This window comes from Primulina huaijiensis, chromosome 3 (genome assembly GCF_012295235.1).
Source record: "Primulina huaijiensis isolate GDHJ02 chromosome 3, ASM1229523v2, whole genome shotgun sequence".
NCBI lineage: Eukaryota > Viridiplantae > Streptophyta > Magnoliopsida > Lamiales > Gesneriaceae > Primulina > Primulina huaijiensis.
The window spans coordinates 24,778,568-24,790,880 of record NC_133308.1 but is presented as its reverse complement, the minus strand read 5'-3'; the positions used below and the strand labels follow the sequence as shown (position 1 = coordinate 24,790,880).

Below are 12,313 nucleotides of genomic sequence, written 5' to 3'. Positions count from 1 at the left end.
GAGCGGCGAGGTGACACGCGGGCGAGCAGGGGCTGGGGCGAGCTCGCGATGGGGCGAGCGTGCGGCGCGCGGGCGAGCAGGGGCTTGGGCGAGCTCGCGCTGGGGCGAGCGTGCGGCGCGCGGGCGAGCAGGGGCTTGGACGAGCAAGAGGTGCTGAGCGCTCGGCAGGCGAGAGGTACTGGGGCGAGGCGCGCGCGGTGAGCGTGGCAGGCGTGCGGCTGGGCGCGCGGCGAGCGACGAGGTGACAGGGTGAGCGTGAGGACAGGCGCGCTGGGGCGAGGCGCGCTCGACGGGCTGGCGAGGGTGAGCAGGCGCGCTGGGGCGAGGCGATGCGCTAGGGCGTCGGGGCGAGCTGGGCGGGTGTATGGGCGTACGCGGCTGTGCAGCTGGGCGAGGGGCGAGCGTACGGCAGGCGGCGAGAGAGGAGCGCACGGCGAGGGGCTGGGACGTGCGTGTACGGTGGGGCGCAGGCAGCTCTCGGCGAGGCGGTGGATGGTTGTGGGTGGGAGGATGTGTGAACGAAGGGGAATTGCGTCGTAGATCGTAGAGGAATTTGTGTAGGGGAGAAGTGAAATTGAAAAAAGGAGATGACTGCTATTTATAGGGAGAGCCGAGACCAAATCTTTCCTTTCAGAACAAGATTGCGATTTGATTTGATATCTTTCCCTTCAGAACAAGATTGCGATTTGATTTGATACATTTCCCTTCAGAACAAGATTGCGATATGATTTAATTTGTTTCCAAATCTTCGCAGTGGTAAACATCGTTCGTTAACGCAAACAAAATAAATTTTTCTAATGCGGTACGTCCTCATCGCCGATAAACCAAGGACAACACAATTAATCGAACTTTGAACCTGCGATTCAGTTCGACTCGGGAGGGGGAGACTGGTGATACCCCATGGATGAGCCCACTACCCCTGGCCCATCCCAAGCCCAAATGGAAGACAGACCCATCAAGGGCCCAGGTATTCTCCTATAAATATCAGGTTTGGGTGTTCATTTGATTTATTCACTATATTGTTTTCAGCAGCGCCCTTAGCTGCTCCCCCCATATATCCTCAGTCTCTGACTTGAGCGTCGGAGGGGCTACGCCAGGACACCCTCCTGGCCCCCTTCTAACGGTCTTATTCTTGATTTCAGGCTCAGGGTGATCTTAAAGCCCACGTCTGAACTAGTGACGCTCGTTGGGATCGGACACGAAATTTCCCGTGAGTATCAGAGTGTATGTCTCTTTACTAAAAGTTATAGTTGGTGTTTACGGTGCAACTCAAATATTTTAAATCAAATAGCTACCCAAACATCATAATTTGATTGCTCTATTCAGAATGAACAATCGTTGCACTCAACAATCTGTCAATATCCCTCTTAATCATTGCACTTCTTGCAATAAATGATAATTGAACCCGAGATATTGGCTCTAATACTAATTGTAGGATCGATCGCATGTCACTTTAAACAAAAAAGTTATAGTTTGTGGTAACTGTGCAACTCAAATATTTTAAATTATACAACAGTTCAAGCATCATATTTCGAATGTTTTATCCAATAGAGACAATTATTGTATTGTACACTAAACTCAAATTTTATCAAGTATTTGGAATATATTTTTTTATAGTATGTTAATATATGATAATGTGCTGTCCTGGTTACGCCGACCACAGCTTTATATATTGACATCGATTTTTTAAAAATAAAAATAAAAATAAAAATTATTACTATTCATTCAACTTATATTGTATCGTGCGACTTCAATATTTGAATTTCATTATTTATGTTTTTTTAAAGAAAGTATTTTTTTAAAAAAAAATTGAAATGAAAGAATCAATTTCAATTTATTGAAAATATTATTTTTTTTTTCAAAAAAAAAAGGGAACTATTTTGTTCTATATTCTACATGCTTATTATGGCTTATTTGAAAGGCTTTAACGCATGTGCAAGAGTATACCAACACTTTCTCAAGAATTGTGGATTAAGAATTATTTCTTAAAAATATTATAACACTTAATTTGAAAAAGAAAAAGAAAACATTTTCTGAAAATCTACAAAAGTTTACCCAATACACACTCGATCAACTTGATTGAAAAAGTAAATTTAAAAAAAGAATTATTTAAAATAATTCCATACGTATTAAAATACATACAAAATTATTATTCACATAATCTAATCAAATTAGTTTGTATGTATATTAAATAAGTTAAATCAATACAAAGCCGTGGAAAAAATTATCTAAATTTTTAAAAAAAAATCTAAAAAATTTTCTCGATAAAATTTCATTGGTAAATTCAAATTAAGAAAAATTATAATATGAGATTAATTTTAGTTAACCTTATTCTTCATTTTATACACTATAAAAAATATAACATATAATAAAAAAAATGCTGGAGCATCTTTCCGTGGCATTAATTTAATTTTTAATCTTAGACTTATTAAATCACACCAATTAAACAAAACTTTAATAAAAAAAACTCCAAAATGAATAATAACATAATTAAAAAAATTGAATATTTAGGGACAAATTCAATCTATTAAATTTAGTGGAACCCACTAACTTGAATAATAGATCTTAAGTCCCCAAGTCTATATATATAGAACTTCCAAAATCCCACCACCTTAATGGGCATCAACATCACTGCTATCCACCACTAGATAGATTCACCAAGTCTCCGCCACTTCCGACGCAATCGTCGGCGCCACACCCGTCGTCGACGCCACACCACCTTGAGCTAAACCGCTGACTTCCGTCAGTCTAGTACCATCAACGCAACCGCCATCGGGGCCAATGATAATATCCATGAAGAAAGAAAAAATGGAGGAAAAAGAAGAGACGTTGAAACCATTGTGGCGGAGATGCAGCCGTTTGGTGAAAGAGCAAAGGGCGAGATTCTACATCCTTCGTCGCTGCATAATAATGTTAATTTGCTGGCAAGATTGCAATTAGTAGTCTTTATCAAATATGGATTACTACTAATCTTTAATCTTAATTTATGATTTTTCTTTTTATCTCNACAGATCTTTTATTTGGATCACCCATGAAAAATTATTACTTTTTGTGTCAAAATTAATTTTTATTATTTTAAATATGAACAGAATTGATCTGTTTCATGAATAAAAATTCATAAACAATCTCACAATAGATCTATTATATATGTGTATATGGTTGGAATTGTATAGAATCCTATGCCCATTTATACGCACGCCTAGTTAGAAGATTTATACGAAACCGTTTTAGATTGATAACTTTTGTTTTTTTCCTTACATTATGAGGTGTGATATTTTGATTACTTATACGCAAATATAATACCAAATGGGAAAAATAATCATTTCAGTTGAGAATGAATGAATATCATAAATTTGACAAAAACTTGTGTGAGATGGTCTCACGGATCGTATTTTGTGAGACGGATCCCTTATTTAGGTCATCCATGAAAAATTTTAGGTCATCCATGAAAAATATTAGCATAAAATGCTAAGAGTATTACTTTTTATTGTGAATATCGGTAGGATTGACCCATCTCACAGATAAAGATTCATGAGACCGTCTCACAAGAGACATACCCAATAAATTTCCCATCCGAATTTAGCAAATTACAATATTTATGCTACTAAAATTGTTGGTCGAATGATAACATAAAACTAAAATTGGGAACTTTCTTGAATAATCATGTAATTAATAGATGTTAAAAAAAAATTCCATTATATGCTAATTTCACTTGTTTTTTAGAGATTTGTATAATTTTTTTTTTTTTGTGCGTATGTTTTTTATCAGTCCAATTATTTTTTTTAATCATTGTTGATATTGATATATAGGAACACGGTTTCTCATAATAATGGAGGTGGATTTGCCAATTGAACTGTTCTTGATTTTTCTGAAAAATAAAATTAATAATATGTTATGAGTAGATATAATTTGAAATGGATCGACACAATCTATATTTGAAATTTTGAAATGACGTGTCGATCGGATCTTACATAATGATAAGTCGATTACTTGAGAATTGGACTAGCGTCACCAACCCTTGCTTTTTAGCAACCTGAAGTCCGATAAAAAAAAAATGTCATACTTGTCATTTCCAAAAATCAGTCCGGCGAAACCGGAACACTTTAGTTATATAACAAAGATGTCAATTGATCAGACCTTATCGGAGGCATGCCAAAACCCGATCACACAACCAACTTCACCAACAACTTTATAACTTTCTCTACTACCTCTTTATAAATTGAGCTAAAGATAAGTTTTATGTGTTAAGCTTACCACAAGAATCTAAATGTGTTGTGAAGTAAGGATTAGGGACGACAATTTTCTTCATGAGTTCATGGCTCCGTGGGGAAACCCAAAACGAGGACGGAAATCCTCGATTTTTTCGAATTTGGATTCAGAGATTTTTTAAAATCCATGGAATAGTTCGGGACGGAATAGATATACTATCTTCATCCTCGAACCCGCTCCGAAATAATATTCTTAATTATTAGTAATATATTAATATTATTATTAATACTAATATTGATATTAATATTATCAGAAATAATAATAAATAATAATAAGTGAGGATTCGGCCATCCATCTCCACCTCATTAATATTTTAAACATGGATGAGGGCGGGGATGAGAATTTGATCCCAGCGACCCCGAACCTGGAAAAACGGATATCGGGACGGGTATAAGGACGGGGATGGCAAACCCGCTCCGTCCCATTGCCATCTTTAGTAAGGATCATTGTTATGATTATTTTATATATTATTACTCTTGTAGTTTCTAAAAAAAACTTTCAGTAACTATGTTTGCTTACTTGTTTCTCCTATTTCTTTTCCTAAAAAAGTTTTAATCTTAAACAATGTCATAAAACGCTAAAGTCTAACGCTTTATTAAATATCTGTGCTCCGGTGATTGAAATAATTATCATTGATTTTTGCATACACTTTTTTTTATGAATAAGTCTCTTATGAGACGGTCTCACGAATCTTTATTTGTGAGACGGGTCAACCCTACCGATATTCACAATAAAAATAATACTCTTAGCATAAAAAGTAATATTTTTTCATGGATGACCCAAATAAGAGATACTTTTAGCATAAAAGGTATTACTTTTTCATGGATGACCCAAATAAGAGATCCGTCTCACAAAATACGACACGTGAAACCGTCTCACATAAATTTTTGCCTTTTTTTTTATTATGGACCATATCTAAAAATTTAATGATATATATAGATAAAGATAAACAAATAATTTTATAAATGTAATTTTTTAAGAAAATAACATATGTTAACACGAAAGTTAGTTAGTCCTATTTATCAAAAAGAGGAGGTAGCGGATATATTTTTTTAAGGGTTTTCAAATCTTTATTTTTTGACAATTTGGATAAAAGACTGAAATTTGTTCATAACCAAAATCAAAATTAAATCAAATCACAGGACCAATTTCTTTATTTTGCCCAAAACTTTATGTCAAAGACTAAAATATATGCCTTCATTTCATGCATTTACAAAGTAAATCACAATTTAATGACATCCAAAACTATATTTTACCATCACTAAAAACAAACAATATTTTAACCTCACTACAACAAAACAAAAAAGGCAAATCCGTTGTCGTAGGTAATTTGCAACTGTTTTAATTGATGGTGTTGAAAATATGTCCCGTTGTCGTTGCTACTATTCGCGACGGTTTTTCAAAAACCGCTAAAATTAGCGACGGTGAACAACAAACCGTCGTTAAAATTAGCGACAGTGTTTCTTAAAGTCCGTCGCTAATTTAGCGACGGTCTTCTATGATGTCCGTCGCTAAATTTTACAGTAAAATAAAAAAAATTACTTTTAATAATTTAATAAATCATAAAAAAAAACTTAAAATCTGACTATGCATACAATATTCATGATCTTAACTAACACTTAAAAATTTATCAAAAATTGAAGTTAAAAATTTTACCCTAAATCGAAAAGAAAAGCGTATAAGAGAGAAAAAATTTAAGTGTTGTGAAGTTGTGTGAAATAAAATGGACCAAGAATGGAGATATTTATAGACAATGTGCGACGGTTTTTTGTTAAACCGTCGCCGACCGTCGCTATTGGCGACGGTTAAACATATACCGTCGCTTTTTTTAATCCGTCGCAATTAGCGTCGGTTAAGCAAAAACTGTCGCTATTAGCGACGGTTAAGAGACAACCGTTGCTATTAGCGACGGAAAACTTCTAAAGCGTCGCTAATTTAAAAATGACGACGGTTTTTCTTGAACCGTCGCTATATTTAGCGAGGGTTGTTCTCAAACCGAAACCCGTTATTTTCAAATTTCAAATTAGCGACGGTTTTACTAACATATAGCAACAGTTTAAAAAAATCGTTGTTGTATGCCAAAAAACACGCTAATCGACAACGATTTTAAAAAACCGTTGTCGATTGTCCAAAAAAACGCGCTTAGAAAACGATTCTATAAACCGTTGTCTTTGACCCTAAAAACACGGTCATGGACAACGGTTTTTTGACCCCCAAAAAACGCTCAAAGACAACGGTTTTTAGGCTTAAAAAAACGCACATACGACAATGGTTTTCACTAAAACCGTTGTTAAAAAGCATACGACAACGGTTTTAGTGTAATACCGTTGTCGTATGTGCGTTGTTGTTTGGCGTTTTTGTTGTAGTGCCTACTGATCAAAAACTTTTGTGGAACAATCTCACTAGTCAATTTTGTGAGATGAATATCTTATTTGAGTCATTATAAAAATTTATTGCTTTTATGCCAAAAAAATATTATTTGTTATTATAAATATGGACAATATTAACTTATCTCACAAATAAAAATCTATGAATTATTCTCACAAGTACTAAACTACTTATAATGTAGAATGAATTATTCAGTTAATTGAAGCACCACGTAGTCCATTCGAGTTTCTCAAGCAATAAGTACGATTTTTCATTTGTTTTTTGTCTCGAATTTATGAGCATTAATGAAACTTTTAATGATTTAGGCGTAGGAGACAAAGGTGTCAGTTATTTTATTTAAATGTAGTAACTTTTTAATGTACTAGTACATTAATATTTTTATGGTTAATGATTTGAAGGGAAAAATTTTTTTTGGAAATCCTTCCATGAGAAAATAGAGCAGAGCTGCCGGAAAGCACTCAGTTGTTTTATATAGAGAAAACAGTGTACCAATTTTGTTTGGAAAATGACTTTGAAATTGGTGTGTCAGTAGGTTTTAATTTTAAACTTTAGTTGTGATTGCTTTCTTGTGGTTATCCTTGGATCAATAGATTTGATTTAGATCAAGGGATTTGATTTGAGTAAAAAATTGATAAATAATGAATATCAATTACACTCTTCTTTATTGTATTTGAAATTCATATCGATTATTATTGAAATTGTATGACCTAATTAAACAGTGATACGATTTCAAATTCACTTGGTTTATATTTGGATAGAACGATTGGAGGGGATTTGATTTCAAATCTATATCTCAAATACACTCAAAAATAGAATGAAATGATTTGTAATCTTTTGAGTTGCTAAAGTATATTTTTTATTCTCAATTTCAAACTCATCCTTCGACCTATTCATTTGAAATCCACGGATTTCAAAACATTGATATGAAATCCTGCTACGTAGCTTATTAATCCTTCCATCCAAATCCCTTATGCACGAGTCCCACCAAAGATATGAAAATATATTATCCAATCTTTTTCCGTGACTTTTCTTTAAAAGTTTGGTTTGGTTTGGTTGGTTTAGTTTGGTTTGGTTTGGTTGTGGCTTAATCACTTCTTACAGTTGTAGGATAAGGTTATGATACGATGTCCATTCAATCAAGTTCGGAAAGACCAAGGCAAGATGTGCTAGCATGTCTAAAACTAAAAACCTTGTCTATTTTAGATTATTTCACACACACGCGTGTACACACACACACACAAAAAAATACGTGCAAACTTACTTTTAATAGTCACACGTACGATGTATATGTAAATTCACAAAATAAAATATTGGTATCTTATATGACTGACTGAAAATGCAATGAAACATCACTCAAAATGAAACCCTACCGACATGGACAAATTTTTTTGCATGAATAAGAATTTTTGGTGTACCAAATTCATCCTTTTAAAGTTTTCTGCTTCGAGTTTGACAAAAATTCTCGTCGAATGCACGATTGGACATAATCTATGCACGAACATAACATGTATCTTCAAATTTGTGCCAATTATTGTTAATTAGGTCGGAGATGAATTGGCTTCATATAATTTTGTCTTGCCATCGATCAATTAGGGCCTTGATCTTATTTCATCTTTGGTATTTAGATTGAGCTCACGAATTAGAGATGTAAGCAGAGACGTAGCCAGAAATTTTGATGTAGGGGCTAAACTAAATATAAATTATGATTTGTTCTATCAATTTTCCACATCCAAATTTAACAATGCGATACTTGAAACAAACTAAAAATGATATTTAATAAAGAACTATTTTTAAGTTAAAAATTCAATGATAAAAGTTATCATGTATTAAACAAATTATGTTTAATTATATTTACATTATCATATATATTCTAATAAAAAAAGAGAAAACTTAAAATAAGCGCAATGATTTAAAATAAGAAATTAAAGTCCATGTAAATCGAGGCAAATGAAATTATTTGAAAATAAAATAAGGGTTAAAAGAATTAAATAATATTGGGTTGAAGCTACAAAATTTTAATTAAAAAAATCTTAAGGTTTTTTTTTTTATTAAAAAATAAAAAAAAGCATAAGGTTAATGGGTCTAACCCATTAAGTAAAGGGTAGGAGTTAGGTTGGTCTAAGCCCGCCCGAGCTCTTATGAAATACGGGTCTTAAGAGTAAATGATCAACAAGCCAAATAATAATTACGAGATTTAGATCATTTCTATATAAACATTTTTTTTCCCGAATCAATGATAATTAAGATTTTTGTACTATTTTATTTGTATGCAAAATGCTATTGCATAGATTAATATCTTGATATTGTTGTAGTTTATTTGAAATATAATTGCTCTCAAAATGTCCATCATGAAATGTATTTATCAGTGCATTGCACTCTCAACGCCTTTACATGATTGGTGAGCAGCCTAGCTATTAAGAGATATCTCAACTTGCTCGGGCCTTGTGTTCATGTGTCATTGCTGCTTTTCATCAGTAAATATAAAAAATGTGTGAACGAATCGAGCCGATTGTGAGTTTTTTGAGTTGACTCGAAAAATATTTGATTTGTATTCGAAATTATCAAATACAACCAAACTGAAAAATATTCAAACTTTTTTCAAGCCGAACATGAGCCCATACAATTTTGCTTGATAGTTCGCAACTCACTCATTATTTTTAATATTTTATTAATATAATTATATATAAAGAAAATATATTTCAAGATTTTATTTTTGAGTAGCTTGCGAATATGTCTGAATATTTTGATCATACTCGAATTCGAGTCTCGATTTGAAACATAACAGACCAAAAAACACAATTTTCGTGTCGATCACTGCCCGTGTGAGTGCATGATGGCCTTCAGATTGTGCCCATAAATCTAAATGGCTGAAAGTTTTTTTTTCTTTCCCTTTTTACGTAAATAAATTGCTGAAACCTTTATCCATGGAATATTGGATAAATTAATATTCTTGAATCGCTAAATTAAATCGTATAGGATTACCAGTGGATAAGATTGGGCCTCGAAGTTGTACAAGTGGTGGACTTAATAAAGTCGTCCTAGATCATTCTACACGTGATCTAATCTTGTGTAAGCATGCATGAATTATAGAAAATTTGAAATAACGTAAAATCTTTGTCATTTATTAATCAAAATCATACAAACTAGGAATTTAATTTTATTTAATTTAATTCTATTTAGTCGGATGCTGATGACATAGAGCTGGGATATGTCGTTAACGTTTTTGATTCTAAGTCAATAATAACCTACGGAACATCATTGTTTTGTGCTGATTTATCCGATCAGACATGTCACTAATATTTGATTTAACATTAATAATAACTATAACTGACGACAGTTGAAAAACTCAACTTATCAAAAAAAAAAAACTACATTTTGATTGTGTGAACCTAAACAAACCAAATCAGAGGACGAATAGCTTGATTTTCTCGATATGAAAATCGTAAAGAAATTTGGCTTTCAAAACCAAATTATACATTATATTTCAAATATAAAAAAAAGATGCTTTTTTACCCAAAATTGTCGACTACATGTTTAACTTTAATAATAAAAATTTAGGACAGCTCCCGAAAATTCCAAAGAAAAATTTCTTTTTTTTTTTTTGAACGAGCAAAGATAAATTTCTAAGATCGAGGTCATGTTTAGCCCATGCACCATCCTACACGTGTAACTCGAGACCATAGCTGTATATCTTCTGGGCTGCCACCTCTCCTTTCTCCAGTAGTTTCTTTCGAAGCCAAATCCTATAAAAATGGTGCTCCCCCCTTCTTTGTTCTTCATCCAATCGTAAGAAATTACAGATATTCAAGACAAGGTTTGGTTAAACGTTCAAAAGTTCTTTTATTCATCGTAGAAAAATGGCAGCCATGTTTGCAGCTAACACATCAGTCCTTAATATCTCAAGTTCTTTGTCTAAAAATTACCCCTCCGTTCCTGTTCGTCCTAAAGTATCCAGGGTTGGCTTTATTACTCCCAGATATCCTGCTCTTAAGGTAAGAATCGTAAGAATTATGGGTTTATTTCTGTGCGTTGTGGGTTTTTTTTTCTGTTTCTGATTAGTATTTTTGGGTGATGAAAGGTTCCGCATGCAACCGACGGGAGCCGAGCCGAAGAGAATGTCCAGGGATGGAAGAATAAGGCTAACAACGCCGCCGAAAGTGTGTCGGGCAAGGTGGGCGAAGCTGGAGACAGGGCGACCGATTCACTGCACGACTTGCAGGGGAACGCGAAGGAGGCATTCGGCGGCGCCTCAAATAAAGCTGATGAGATAAAGGGAAAAAGTCAGAACTCCGCCGGAGATGTGGCCGACAAAACAAAGGACTACGCACACGACGCCGAGAAAAGTGGGAAAGGAGCTGCGGGAACGGTGATGGACAAGACGAAGGAAGCGGCCGGGACGGTTTCTGATAAGACCAAGGGCACTGCTCATGGAGCGAAGGAGAACACCGAGAATGTGGTGGATGGCGTGGCGGACGCAGCACGGAGTTTAGGAGACAAGGCGAAGCAGACGGCGGAGAATATCAAAGATACGGTGACGGGGAAGGCGGATGAAGCGCAGTCTAGGCGTTAAGCGGCGGAGTTGGATAACACTTACGTTATTTGGGTTTTATACTTCATGCAACATTCAACACTGTCGTAATAATTTATCTTTGGGTTGGTGTAATGTTTATTAACATAATTATTAATTAAATTTCATAATCAGGTAATCTCTTGTCTTCTCGAGTGCTATTTCTAGCAAGTGGTCTATTTTTTAAAGTTCAAATTTCTCAAATTAGAGTTTCTTGAAAATGGTATAAATTAAAATTTTGAGTAATGTTGCATGCAAATCACTCAAAATTGATAGTAACTCGACATTTGGTTTCTGTTTTGTTTACTTATTCTATAGTACACTGCACTTTATATTAGGTTTAAATCATATGTTATCATGTAATTTGTATTCATTTGGTCAATTTATGATTTTAGGTATATATTCCTTTGTATCATTTATATTTTTCTTTCAATTTCAGTTTAATTTTGGCTTTTTCAGAATTTTTTTTTAAAAAAATGTGAATTAAATTGACTAAAACCATAAATTATTCAACATAAGAAATAGTATTATGTATGTAAATTACATGGTAAAGTATAATTTTTTCTTATATATTTAAATATAATAATAAGTGGATAAAAGTCGAACGTGGCAGTAGTTAAGAGTCTTTATGTAATTATATTATATTTAATTTATTGGGGGGCATAAATTCCAATTAGGTATGGATGAGGTACTAGTTCTAATACAAGCGAGTAAAAACACACGTGTACTGTAAAGATATAATATAATATGTTATTTTTTAAAAAATTATATAAGATCATCATCGTAAAAGATTATTTAGTAGCTAATTTTAACATACGTTAATAATTTTGGATATAATTTCATTCACATATTTCATCTCGATATTCGTTTATTATATTCTTCATCATCGGATATTCACTTACATCATTATCTTCATATCCGTTAAAAAATTGAATATCCATACTTCATCTAAATATCATAATATAATTTATAATTATATTTTTTCAAATTTTAATTATTTCGAGTAAAATATAAATATTTATTAAATTTCTTCAAACAATAAAAAAATAAATATAAAAATTATTAAATTAAATATTATATAAAAAATAA

General features: G+C 33.5%; 1 protein-coding gene across 1 annotated transcript; it reads left to right on the top strand.

Annotated features, from left to right (window-relative positions):
- The first annotated feature begins 10,414 nt into the window (after positions 1-10,414).
- Positions 10,415-11,358, top strand: LOC140972294 (uncharacterized). Its single transcript, XM_073434742.1, has 2 exons — positions 10,415-10,649; positions 10,736-11,358. Exons 1-2 carry the CDS (start codon positions 10,515-10,517, stop codon positions 11,225-11,227), a joined length of 627 nt encoding a protein of 208 aa, XP_073290843.1. The 5' UTR covers positions 10,415-10,514; the 3' UTR covers positions 11,228-11,358.
- The last annotated feature ends 955 nt before the right edge of the window (positions 11,359-12,313 follow it).